Source organism: Propithecus coquereli, unplaced genomic scaffold, assembly GCF_000956105.1.
Source record: "Propithecus coquereli isolate 6110/MARCELLA unplaced genomic scaffold, Pcoq_1.0 Scaffold25, whole genome shotgun sequence".
Classification (NCBI taxonomy): domain Eukaryota; kingdom Metazoa; phylum Chordata; class Mammalia; order Primates; family Indriidae; genus Propithecus; species Propithecus coquereli.
Window position 1 is genome coordinate 1,652,661 of NW_012148063.1, and position 14,279 is coordinate 1,666,939.

At 38.6% G+C, this 14,279-nt stretch overlaps 1 protein-coding gene across 1 annotated transcript in view; it reads right to left on the minus strand.

Moving 5' to 3' along the window:
• RGS17 (regulator of G-protein signaling 17) overlaps window positions 1-14,279 on the minus strand; it is a 152,953-nt gene that overhangs the window by 17,745 nt on the left and 120,929 nt on the right. The window contains exons 3-4 of the mRNA XM_012646784.1: window positions 3,297-3,386; window positions 1,559-1,793 (exon numbers count right to left, since the gene is read on the minus strand). Of these exons, the coding sequence (XP_012502238.1) occupies window positions 1,559-1,793; window positions 3,297-3,386 (325 nt within the window). The remainder of the gene's footprint in view (window positions 1-1,558; window positions 1,794-3,296; window positions 3,387-14,279) is intronic.

Sequence of the window (14,279 nt, forward strand, 5' to 3'; positions counted from 1 at the left end):
ATAGAGTCGGTTAGATGCTGAGCTTCCACATAGACCAGAACCTGAATGTACTTTTAGGATGCAGAATTATACTGGTGTTAGAAATACAAGGTGACATCAGGAATAAATATTCCGAGGCTACAGAAAAATTCTCCCCACCTTGTTTTTATGAATACTTTTTCTACGTTCATATAGTCAATAAAAAATAAAACAATCTTTTGTGCATCCAATTCTAGAAGGTTTCTCATTTTGTAGAGACAATTGTACTGGAGTACTGGAATACCAATGGCCCTTTAACCTAACTAATAAAAAAAAAATCTAACTTATTTAGGTACTGTATACCTCAGTAGAAGTGAAGTAGTTTATGTAGCATTCTATTAGAGATTAATAAAATAGACACCTAAACATTTGCACCCCCATAATATGTTGAAATAAAAAAGGAAAGAAAACAACTAATTCCTTTTATAGATCTTAAAGTAAGGAGTGTAAGGCAGAATGGGACCACACCAAGTGTTGAATGAGGGACTGACGACCAAAGCCCACGGATGTTCAGGTCACAAGAGAGGGGTATGGAGCTAAACCTTCTAGCCTTTCTAAGAGCAGAAAGTTATCAGGTCAGGACATTTAAATGCAAAGTAAAAACCATAGTCATTTAGAAGGAAAAGACCAAATAAGAAGAAGGTAGCATGGAAAAGAGAAGGCATTCTAGCAATGTCTGTGTTCTTGACCTGCAAAGCTCTGTCACTCAGGGATCCAGGGGCCTAGTCACACTATTAACCCCTCCCTCACCCAATACTTTTAACTGTTAGCTGAAACACTTCTCAAGGACAAATTAATTTTTAAAAAGTCAATGGAAAAGTGCTGTTTGGTTCCTAGAAGTGCTCCGGATTGATTAGTTACATTCTGGCAAGGGGAGAAAAAAATCTACAATTTCAATAACAGAAAATCTAAATTAAGTAAAATAATTTCTATTCCCCATCCCTCCCCCCAAAATATTAATGGCCAAAGGCCCATTCTTCAATTCTGTAAAAATTCAATCATAAACATCAAGCAGGCTTTTTGTTTTTTTTGTTTTGTTTTGTTTTTAGCCAATACCAAACATTTTCAAACTAGCGTGTGTGTGCAACACTTGTTAAAAGTGCAGATTTCTGAGCTCTATTTCCAAAAATTCAGATTCCGAGTCCTGGGTAGGCCTTAAGAATTTGCTTTTTAAGCAAATGTTCCAGGTGATTCTCATACAAGTGATCTGGAGATCAGGCTTTGAGAAACACCACCCCAGAGTAAATTCTTCCTTTCCATTTTAGTTTAAGTCACAGCAAACTGTGCTTAAACAGTTTCCTTGGTGTTAGTTCTGAAAAGCAAGTGGACACAATTCAGCCAGAGATAAATGATCAAAGCATAGTGGAGATACATAGTCTCCAAACATGGGTTCAGGGAGATTCTCCGAATGGAAGCGAATTTATCCACCCAGAGACATCTCATCTGTCCACATCCCATGCATTACCCAACTTGGACGGCTGTCCCTTTAGGGTTATCCTTGGTTTTAGGAAGCCCACCTCAATATTTTCCAGATTTTTACCTCTTTTGGTGATAGTATAGAAATGTAATCTTCATATATCATTCTGGCCTTTTCTTCAATTACTTTTTTGTTCTGCTCTTTCTTTAAGTCTTCACAAGCAAGCCAGAAAAGTAGGTTCTCTTCACTGTATTCTGTCCGGAGGAATTCTCTGAAAAGGTTTCTTCCTGCTGGGGCCTTCATCATCTTGTCAAAATTTTGAGACCAGGACAAGACTTCCTCTGCGGTGGGGTTTTGGCTGCAGAGACAGAATGGGGCCATTATCAAAGGGAACTTTGACCCATGATGCTAGACCAGGTAAGGAGAGGAGCTGATGGAAATTCTATCCATTGCTGCCATCTAGTGGTCAGTATTTTGCCACTCACTCCAGCCTGATCTGGCAATTAAATACCTGGGTAGGACTAGGTCAGTTATTTCTGGGTCTTGACAAAAATTCATGTGGGCACAAGAGGCGTGTGAGGGAGCCAAGCATTCACATGGCAAGGGGCTATATACAATATGCATGCAGGTCATCATAAATTCATAAATTCCTGATGAAGCCTGGGAATGTTCAAACTAACAATATGTTGCTAGTTGATAGTCTATAAGGCACTTAGGACAAACTAAATTTTTTTGTTTACTTCTGATACAGATTTCTGTTTTCCAACCATAAGACACAGCTTTTTTTTAAAAAATCTGGTATCCATTTTTTTTCATTTGTCACTGGATCTAAAATAATACACTGCAGGAACTTGTCACATATTTTCCTAAACTTTAAGAAGTTTCTGTGAAAAGTTACGAGTGGTTAGACATGAATGGAGTTATCACAGTTGAAAGGCATAGGGCTTTTATAATAACACTGGGGACATTTTTATATCTATGTACAGATTTTCAGTGACTGCTTTACTGCACAAGCCACCAGTCATTAGTCCACTTGCTTATACATCAAAGAAGAGGAAGAGAGAAACTTGAAGATTCTTGTCGTTAAAATGATCCTGATCTTGCTTTCCCATTAATTGGTCTATTTATTGTAACAATTTCTCAACCTAAAATATATCTGGCCAAAGCAATATTTATATTTTATCTTTTCTTACCTTTTGGACCAGATATTTTACATAGATTTTTACTATTCCATAATGTCTGAACTTCCTTATTCACTTAAAAAATTTTTTAAATTTAAAAAGCTTAAAAATGACTATGAAGCATTATTATTAAAACCGTCTCATAAAAAGCAGAGAGGGAAAGCACTTATAATTATGCAAACAGTCTATTTGTATTTTTGTTTTATTCCACAGATACTGCATTTCAGCTTCTCACCTGGGAGAAAACACTTGGTCAGAGTCTGTTCTGATGGAAAGAGGTCCAGGAGCCCGCGGCTGCCCTCCCTGACTGACTGCAACATTCCATGCCCTATCTTGTTGTGTGTTTTGACAATTCCCTTATACATAGAACCTAAAAATGTTCTCAGAAACGGGAAGTAAAGAATTAGGGTGATTTTGGGGGGAGTATTCATGTAATATTTTTTACTTTTGGAAAGAGAAAGATAAACTTAGGCAACATTTTAGCCAATATCTTCATATAGCTAATAGAAAAAATGGATGAAAAGCAATTGCAATGCCAAAATCTCCCAGATTGAGTTTGTGTTCATTCCACAAAGTCATTTTGAAGAGTACAGTGAAGCAAAAGATAATACTTAAGCACTCAATAGATGTAAATGGCATATAAATATGAGAAACAATTACTATGTGGCTCTCACACTCACCATTCCTCTAGAACCTGGATGCTCTCCATTTTTGTAGTAAGTGGGGGTCTTCCAGCATTTTCCCCTCTTTCTTCATTCCTAACGGTGAGGCTGTAAGGCAGCATAACACTTTCTTTTGTCAAGGGTAATCCAATTAGTTAAAGAAAATAATAAGTTTTGCAGGAGAAACATTTCACAGAAGATTTTACTTTCAACTGTGTGAGACTATTTCAAGCATAAAAAGAGCAATACCATTTTTAAATGATGGGTAAGCCCATGTCAACTAAAGGAAAGAGAATAATTTCTTAATATAATAAAGTAAATCAGAATCTCAAAAATGGATATTGTTATACATTCTGACTTCATCCTTACATAAGCGAATTACTTAAAATCTCCAAGATACTTACATGATTAAATGCTTTAATGTTTGATGTATATTGTTACATTACTCTATTTATTTATTTTATATTTTTTATAGAGGAAGGATCTTGTTATGTTGCCCAAGCTGGTCTCAAACTCCTGGCCTCAAGTGATCCTCTCACCTCAGCCTCCCAAAGTGCTGGGATTACAGGCATGAGCCACAGTGTTGAGCCTACATTATTCTTTAAATGGAAAGCCACTTTGACTTCTCGTTAGTTCTATTCATAGTTTGTTTTCCATTTATTTTTCCCCCTTGATAGCTAAGAAGATAAAATGTGTCATAATTTAACACAGATTTTGCTTAATTTACATCATCCTTCCCTGCAGACCAAGTTGCTGTCACCAATAACAGCATTCCCCCATCTACTAAAATTCAAGCTACTGGATTTATAGTTGACCTTATCTTTCTCCTTTCATCCAAGTTAGTCAATCTCCAATGGCTTGTGAGGGATAGACCAGCAACTCTGAGGGTTTGGAATAGGAAAGCGTTGGGTGAGAGGAGTCTCTGTGTCTCTAGGACGTAGGTTTGAAAATTCTACAGGATTATAGGATCTAGGATAATCCCATGGGTTTTAGCAACACAGAACAAGAATAAGAATTGTCCGATTTGGATAAACTGTAACTGAGCAGTGCTTCAGGGTGGAACACCTAAGGTTCTAGGTGTAGACTAGAAATATTGGGGAGTTATGGGGAGATACTAAGAAACAAGGTGGGGAAAATGACTCAATGGCCTTGGAAAACTTGAACTCTTAAATCAGTCAACTGATATCTCTGTCTAGAAGCCAAGGAGCTTCAGGAGAGCCCGTCGGGGAGCCAAAGAAGTTCAGATAACATCTCTTTCATTTGTTCACTCTTTCATTTACTTCATAAGAGGCAATGGAAAGTATTATTTTTTAGGGCCTATTATGTGTCAGGCACCATTCTTTTAGTATTGATGTTATTGTCCCCATTTTACAGATGAGCAAAGTAAGGTGCATAGCTGTCTGGCAGGTTGGTAGAAATAGAACACTGAATATGTGACATGGTCGGAGTTTGAAGCCTACTCTTTGGAACAACCCTGTATTTTTACTGAGTGCCCACTCTGAGGCAGGCCCTCTGACGGACACTGAGGCAATACACCACTGATTATGTGAAAGCAGAAAGAGGTCAGTAAATGTGGTTGGAGTGGAAAGAAGGTGTGTTTATGGGGAGAAGGAGTCTAACAAGTAGTTACCCTAATCTGGAAAATCTGATAAGAGAAACCGAAACAGCGTCTCATTAATTCATTTTTCTATTCTCAGATGCAAGGGTGAGGATGGAGAGAAAGCAGCAAAGGGAAGAATTTTAGGAGGAGGAGCCCGATGCGCAGGCCGGTGTACAACCGAAAGTGAGACTGGCCAGGACAATTTACTGGAGAACGTGGTCTGAGCCAGAAAGAGAAGCCGATAGGAATTGGAAAGGATTCTTCCGTTAGAAAAAGGGCACTTCGTAGAAAAAAATAGAATTTAACAGGGAAAAATATTGAGTTTTTCTCTCTATCCATTTCTAAGGACAGTGGCAGTTTCCTTGGCGTAGAACAACGGACAGAAAAGTGGTGTGTCCTAGAGAATCCTGGGAAACAGAAACCAGAGCCGATTGTTACTGAGAGCCCTGCAGGGAGGGAGCAATCCCGTGGTTAGAGACGGCAAAGCCTCCAGTGTAGCGTAGCCGTGGGCAGGGATTCAGAGAGAGGGCAGAGCGAATTTGTTAGGTCTCTGTATGTGGGTACCGTGAGTGTGTATGTGGCTTGAGGCAGCCTAGGAAACCTCAGTCCTCTAGGTTTCCATACACTTAAGTGAGATAAATGTTTTAGAGGAGATTCACTAATTTCTCAAAGTATCTTTGAGTAAGACTGCTTCTCCAGAATTTGATGTATTTCCAGTAATTATAGGAAATTGGATGGGTGGGGAAATACACCATACGCCACTGACAATATTCTGTGAAATTTCTTGTATACATAAAATATGACATTTTTTGTAAAGTCTAGAAAGATTTTCATAGTAGCCAAAAGTGAAAACAACCCAAATGTCAATTAACTGATGAACAAAGTGTTGTATGTCCATACCATGGATTTTTTTTGGCCATGAAAAGGAATGAAGTACTGATACCTGTTACAACATAGATAAGCTTTGAAGATATCATGCTGAGTGAAAGAAGCTAGACACAAAAGGCATATGTTGTATGATTCCAGTTATATGAAATGTTTAGAAGAGGAAAATCCATAAAGATAGAAAGTAAAGCGGTGGTTGCCAGGGGCTATAAGATTTCTTTTGGAGGTGATAAAAATATTCTAAAATTAAATAATGGTGATTGTTATACAACTCTGTACACATACTAAAAACCATTGAATTTTATACTTTAAAGGGTTGAATTGTATGGTATGTGAATTATATCCCAATACAGTTGTTATAAGAAAAGTAAAAAATAAATAAATAAGAAATTAATACTGATTCTGCCAAAGTTCATTAAGCTTATATGTTTATGTGTGCATTCATATTGAGACACTACGAAGAGACTAGAAAAAGAGCTCTCTTTCTCTGCTTAAATAATAAACTCCTTGAGAATTCATTGTTGTCACATTTCCACAGTATCCCCCAGAATGCACCACGCAGAATGTAGGTATACCTTATTTCACACAATGTCTTTGAAAAATTTGTTCTCCCTTTTGCTTTTGCTGTAGAGCAAAAAATCTGGAATCCACATGCATGATTCATAAGTTTCCGAACATGAATTCTGGCTCTTCTATCTGTTTCTGTGATATTTACAAACATTCCAAATGCTACCATATTAGAGTGATCATTATGAAATATTGGGTTGTTGAAATATTGGTTTACATCTTTCATTTCCACAGATGGTAAAATATGGACACACATTTGGACTAAAACTACTTATAACAGACATTCAGTAAATGTTTAACTGTTCACTGTTGTGCCATCTCTTGATCTAATACCGAACACAATCTTGCCCGGTAGAAAGAAATTGAACTGTAGCAACCGGCAAGTTGCCCTTTTAATTAACTATCTTTTAGTTCTGTTCTTAAAAAATGGGTCTCAAGGTTTCAATTATCAAGAACCTCTTAAAATGCCATTGTAAGATGAAGAGAAAGGGAGAAAATGGACAAGGAATTGATACTGGGTTGCTTGTCTGTCCTGATACTAATGTCTGTCCCCAGTTTCACTTCATCCTGCTCTAAGTAGTATAAGTTTTTAAGATAATAAGTTACTAAGAATTTGCTCTAGATCAATATGTTGTATGTGTTTGAGAAAAGCCCTAGAAGAAAAACACCAAACTTAACAGTTGTGAGGGGTCACACAGAGACCTGTTTTTGTTTCCACTTTCATGTATGCAACATTTTAAATTAACATTTCTGCTTTTTAAGCAATTAAAGTCACAAAGAGAACAAAATGCACACGCAATGCTCAGGATAGGAGTCTTGATCAAAGCTTAAATACTTTAAGGAAGAAAAGTGCCGACAATCTAGGCTAAATATACTAAAATAAGGATTGAAAATCCTATTAGATATTTTCTAAAATGGAGACTTTGAGAAGGGAGGAAACGCATTTGGTACATTTCAGAAAATAAGGAAATGTGTTCTCTCTGTGTGTGAGTGGGCTGTTTGTTTACAGGGGAGGGTGGGTAATGGGTGGGAAAAACATTACCTGCTGCCAGTGATAGAGTTTATCTACTGATTCGTCATGCTGGATATGTGCAGGGTCTATTTTGGAAGATAGTCTACTATTGTAAGAAAAACAATTTGTTCTTTAAAACAACCCTTAAAAGGGCTGCAAATAAGACGAAAACTTTGCAGTAGCCATGGTAACTCTAGGATAGAGGCTGGTCACAAAACCACGTATATTTACAGAAAAATTCAACTGAGGAATCAATAAGATGCTTAAATTTAATACTGTATAACATCAAGGCTCCAAGAAAGAACGTTGTCATTGGTGAGGGCAGACTTTTCCATATTTTTATATTCTCACATTGTGTTATCAATCTTTTCTATTCATTTAACAGCTCAAAGTTCCCAGTGCAACAATAAAATCAACATCCTTCAGGTTCTGAAAAAGAACTGGTAGATTTTTCTTTAGAGCTTTCATTTTCATCATTCAAAATATCATAGCAAAATAGCACAGCTCTATTCTGGAGTTAACAATAACTTACAAGTATGTATGAAACACCTGGTCTATGTAACATTGCCCGGGTTGGAAATACAAGATAAATATGACAAAGGCTCTGCTATCGAGATGCTCAGACAGGTAAATAAACATCACATGGCACTGTGATAACAACTAAAATAGAGTTATTTACGTGATGTTTCTTAGACATAGGTGTGGTATCTGTACTTTTGCATGAGAGAATTGAGAAAAGCTACACAGAGGAAGTAATGATTAAACAGCATGGCAAATTAGCAGGCATTGACCAGGCGGAGACCTGGAAAACGGGGCTTCCAAGCAGAGGGCGGATAACATCCTACAGGGGCTGGGAGTTGTAAAAAAGCGTGATGCAGACAGAGAACAGAATTGACAGATGAGAGGTCCCGGGGCGGGGCAGCAGATTAGAATAGCAGTGGGAGTACGTGGTATGTGGCGGACCAAGAAAACAATGAAGTTGACTCCACTGCAGAATATACGTCCTTCAGGATGATTTTTTGGCTTTCTGTGCTTTATTTTTCTTATTCATAATGGGGATAATGGTAGTGATCTACTTCACAAGGATGTAAAGCAAGGAATAAAAACTTGTGACAAAAAGGCAAATTATTACAAATGCTTAATTAACTGGAAGAACCAATTGGCTGACAATTCCAAGTTTACCAAAGAGCTTTTTATTTCAACCCGAGAAAATAGAGACTGACACTTTGCTATTACCCTAAAACACTTTCTCATCCATTATCGTACTCTCTCTTCCTCACAACAGTCCTGTTGGGCAAGCAAGGGACTTGTTATTAGTCATTCCCATTTTATTTACAAGGCAACAGTCACGACTTTGCAATATCCACAACTCAAACATATCAGAGCTAGGATTGGAACTCACATCTTCTGACTTACTGTCTCATGCTCATTCTCACTCTGCAACGCTGCTTTTCTTTACATGAGAGAGTTAATAGTGGTGTGGTACTTTTTCAGTTGTTCACACAAATTTATTTTTCTTAAAGGTTTGGAAAGGGTAAACCTCCTATTACAAACTAGCGCACTAAGTGTAAATCCCACCCACTCCCAATAGAATATCACTCCACAGGAGCTGTTGCCCAGAGCACTGGGTTTATGATGGATATTGGTGAGGAGCAACTTCTCCGTTCCCTGGAATTCGAGATTACCATAAAGGAGTTGTTGCAGAAGGTTTTGACAGCAGAGCTTGAAAGAGGAAGGAAAAAAGGTAACGCCACTAATGACTGCAGACAAGGTGTGCTGCACCTAAGGAGGGCCGCCCTGGGAAGTTCTGCTTCCTTCCGCCAGCAAAGATAACTTAGGGAGAGGGGAACAAGGAAAAGAAGACAGAACTGATGCATTGCTTACAAGACTATCAAAAACAAAACAAAACAAAAAAACCACAAAACAAAACAAAAAAACCCAGGCACCTGAAGGTGGGACAGTTACCATTTAACATCCGTAATTTCTGACACATAGAAACTCAGTGTCAAACTTGTGATTTAAACTTCATCTCTTTGATTTCTACATTTTTATTAATATAATACAGCTTGGTTGTGAGTGGGGTATGTGGGGCTGGGAATAGGGGTTAGAAATCTGTGTTTGGAAATGTTATAGAACACTTCTCTAAAAAAACCCCATGCTTGTCTAAAAATAATCCCACATTGCCACTATAAAGACTCCCTCCACATTTTATAATCCAGTATTGTGTGTCATAAACAAGTATTTCATTTGGCTTAAGCTTTTGTTTCATGAATTTAAACTTCTCAAGTAAAATAATCAGCTAGTAAAAATCTGTCCACTAGATGGCTGTATTACCTTTATAAATACAATATCTAATCAGTCAGAATAAAGAAAACCTGAAGAGTTTCTGGGAGTAATTACCCTTATGGGGGGGGGGGGTTACTCTTATTATGTAATTATAATTATATCTTTCTGAGGAATTTTTAAAGAGTCATTCAATCTTTCTGTGAGTGTAATAATCATCAAACTCGAGGGGAATAAATGTAATCTTGGGAGGTGTGCCTAACTGTGACCATTTTTCCTTTTTGGTATTTAGAAAATGTTCTGAATACACCCTGACCCAAACTCACTTGAGTTAGGAATATTTTAGTCTTAAACACAGGCAGGCATAATCCTATTAACATTGTCCTTATCCTTTCCAATAATAAATTGCTTTGCACTCTACTCTCATGCTGGGGTAAAATGGAACTTAGGTCATAGGTTCTTAGAACAAATTAATTAGAAAAGGTTTTTAACTACCAATAGGAAATATTTAAAATAACCACTGTGAGAGTGTATTCTCCACACTTTCAATTCCGGTTTGAGTTGTATGTAAACATTCACCACTTCTTTTGACACATGGAAACTGAAGATAAATGTCTTCATTCTTGGATTCTCTCTCTCTCTCTCTGTGTGTTGCTAATTTCTCTCTCTATATGCATCTGTTTGAAAAGATGAATTTCAAAAATTCCCTCTTTTTATCTGTATTAAATTTTCATTTCAAACCCCAAGCGTATTTTAAGTTCATTGGCACATTTATTTGATTTAGAATGCCAACTGCGTTCAACAAATACTTACATGGTGAAAATCTGGACCAACTCTGTAAACTTACGTTTAATTAGATAACCAAAGCTTATTTGGCTTGAACAGGGTTTCTTCATTTTTCCTTAAAATTAAAAGAATTATAGGACTGAAGTAGATACACTTTACATAAATCCATGCCAGTCATCAGAATCTTCCACTTCAGTTCTCAGGTTGATTGAAATTCTATTTTAAGCTGTTCCTTCAACCCACTGTAATTTCCTCTGTAATTCATAATTAAGTTAGTGGATGCTTTTTGTGGGAAAGCAAATATCTTGGAGGTGAAAAGGCCAAATTTACTTCTATTTAGTTAGTATATACTGTTATTAAAATGGCATGTCACCATCTGAGTCTTCACATGCATTAGTTAAGTCGGAGCTCAAGCTTCTGATTTTGGAAGCTTGTTTCCCTATCATAAAAAGCAGAATGAAAAAGTTAGAATTCTAGCAGTTAATATTGAGAAATATATCTGACAGCCAGCAGAATCATTCATTCATTCTCTCACTCACCCCTTCCCCGGTGTTTTCCAGTTACTGTGTGTATGAATATGTATGGTATGGAAGTGGGGACATCCTTGGGAAAAAATATTACTAAAGGCAACAATCCTGATCTGTAGGGAAACCTAACTCCAGTATATAAAACTTACAGCTCTCTGGGAGTCCTGTGTCTGTGTGGGGGACGTGGTCCAGGGATGCTCTGATTTTTACCTGTGCTGATTAATGTGAGAGTTGGAGAGAAAGGGCAAAGTGATACGGAATGCAGAAAGAGCATCTGTTACATTAACTGACAACATGTAAATAGAGCATTGCCGAACATGCAATGGTCAAATCCTACAAAGTCTGGTAAATTCCTTTGGGTCTGAGACTTGTGAAAGGGACAGAAATAATATCAATAAAGGGTTATGTAGGGGGCTCAGAACCTTAAACTAAGTAATTTGTATATGTTATTAATCATATTTTACTGAGGAAAAAATTGAGGCTCAGAGAGATTAAGTAACTTCCCAAAGGTCTCATAGTTCTATGTGATAAAACTGGGACATACCCAGGTCTATCTAATTCTAGTGCTGTCCTTCATTTCCTATCCCATGCAGTCTCCCGAAAGTCAGCTTTATATGAGAAACATATGTCATTAGAATTTGTGCATAATCATTAAATATGGCAAGACTACCTCTATTTAGAATGAAACGCATGAAGTTACTATTCCACTATTATTTATGGAATTGATAGATTAAAGTGGTTCTGTACTTTTAAATAATCTATATTGCTTCAAATGAAAAGTATCAATGACAGAAATTTGCTTTCTACTTAAGAACAGATTCTCTCATGCATGAGATGCATGTTAATATATAGTATATTGATATCTGAAACAAAGGTATGGATTTTATGGCGTTGGAAATTATGATGTTTATAACACACAATTCAGCAGAATTATGCAATCAACTTCGTTTTTACAAAAAGTGGATCTTATTGTCCTATCTGACAAAAGGGAGAACAAGCAATTCTTGGACGATTTCTTAAAATAGCAGGCAGATTGTAATAGGTCTTCCATGCCTAGACCATGAAAGAAAGTAGACTAGGCCCAAAAGATACAATGAAGAATTTTAATGAGAGGAACAAAAATAGAGTTAATACATATTTCAATCAGATGTAGCAGAACTATGACATTTTACACATAGGGAAAGCATAGCAAAACCATCAATCTCATTTTTGTATTTTTGATTGGGAGATGCTTGGTGAAGTTCTTCAATAGTGTCCAAATAGCTAATAAATTTAGCCAGGATTTGGAAGGGTTGAGTTTTATATTGTTTTAGAAATTAAATAATTCGCTTTGAATAAGTCAGGAAGGGAACTCTGACTTCCTTCAAGGCAGACATTCATCCTGAAGGATCACGGTGTCTCAGAACCTTTAAAGAGGGGCTCACTCATTTTCTCTGTTAGCAGCTTTTTTCTCTCCAAGTTCCTCCTCCTTGTGCACCTTAAGAAGCTTGTTTTTCGCAAATTTCACACATAATCCCCTACTAGGTCAGATCGCAAGGTGTTCACGATTCTTATTGCATTGGACCTCCCTGGTGTATTTATAGCCTCAAATATTCCCTTCTTTGTGAAACTCTATTCTCTTGGTTTCGGTGACAGCCCATTGCTGTGTTTGCACGTCACCCCTCATGCTGTGGGTTCTCCGCATTCCGTGTTTGCAGCTCTCCCACTTCCCACTTCCCTATTGCTCTGTAAATGCAGGCACAACCTGAGGTTTCCGTCTATAGCGTCCTGCTTTTCCCCTGGCATGCTCTCCAGGGCCATCACTCTCAGCTCTTGTTTACTGTATACCGGTGACTCCCAGATTGTCACATTTAATCTAGACTTGCCCTGCAAGCTTCAAATTCATTTATACAACTAACTGTTGGGTACCTCAAAGAGAACAAAAAACTCAACAAACAAACAAAAAAACTCTGACCTTCCATGTGTCCAGCCTTGTCCAGGGCAGAGGGAGGCGTGGCCATGGGTATGAATAGCCCCGGCCCATTGCCAAGGTCAGCCCTGAAGCTGTGGCACAGCCCAGCCCATCCAGACGCAGATGGTCCTCATCACATTGCCACATACAGTGAGTCAGCTTTGGCCGGGTTCTGAGAGGCTTTTTCTAGGTCTGACCCTTGAAGCCGACTAGGGTATCTGGGGCCAGTGGACCCCACCCGTGTCTCTGAGCAGAGCCCTGGCCCCAGATGCACTGCCACACCCCTTTACCTACAGTCTCTTTCCTCCCGTCCCTTAGCACTCTGGGCTTCTCCAGAGGAGTGCGGCTCCCTCTACTATTAACGTCCCCCTTTGAAAACACTAGTTTCCTTCGGAACTCCCTTTCCACATCCCATACACTCTCCTGCACGCACAACCTCCCCTGGCCCGCTTTCTCCCACTGGCCCTACTTGACACCGAGCTCTCCGAGCTCTCCGAGGCACTGCCCCTCTCGGGGTTCTCTTTTAAAGAGGCGGCTGGTCCCACGCTCACGCATTCCTCTTCTGTGCCCTCCCAGGCTTTGCCATTTGACTTCCCCCTTCCCGCCTCTCCTTCCCCTCTTACAGCTCTGTGATCCCTTCCCAGGCACTTCATCCTGTGGACCCTTCCTTCCCCTTCTGACGCTGCACCTCACGGGAACCAGCCACAGGTGTTCCAAGGTACACCCCAGGACGCCGCCTTGGTTCCTCACGGACTAGCTTTCCCTGGCTCTGAGCCGCCTCACCTTCTAAGCTGGCTCCGGCTTGAAGTGATTTAATCGTCTGTCTTTTCTCTTCTGGCTCATTGTTCTCCTGAATAAGACTGGAAATAACACGTTCATCTATTATTTTGTTTCTTTCCTATCCTTTCATAGACAATCTCCTTCCCATAGACGATCTTAATACTGCAATGTGACACTTAGAAAATATTTACACTTACAGTAAACGGTCAAAAAGAATGCGTGTAATATACCTTCCGTGGAAAAGGGTCAAGTTAATTCCAATTCTGGCAGCTTTACAATTGGTGGGACTCCGGTCATATGTGACACAGGCTTGGCAGGAGCAGCTGTAACACTAAACTTTTAGAGAGTGACCTGGGAATAACACCAAATATTCGTATCTAGATTTAGTCACTTAGTGAGACTTAGTTCCCTGTCATTGCAGAGGTGGGGGGAACCTGGCGAAAGCTGAGGAAGTGCAATAGTGCCAGGCAACAAGAGGCATTCAATAAATTGTGAACGAATGGATTAATGAATGAATAACATAAAGAAGGTTCATAGTCCTAATGTCCACTATTTGGTTTTGTGTATATGGCCTGGAAAACCTGGGTTCATTTTTTTTTTTTTTTTTTTT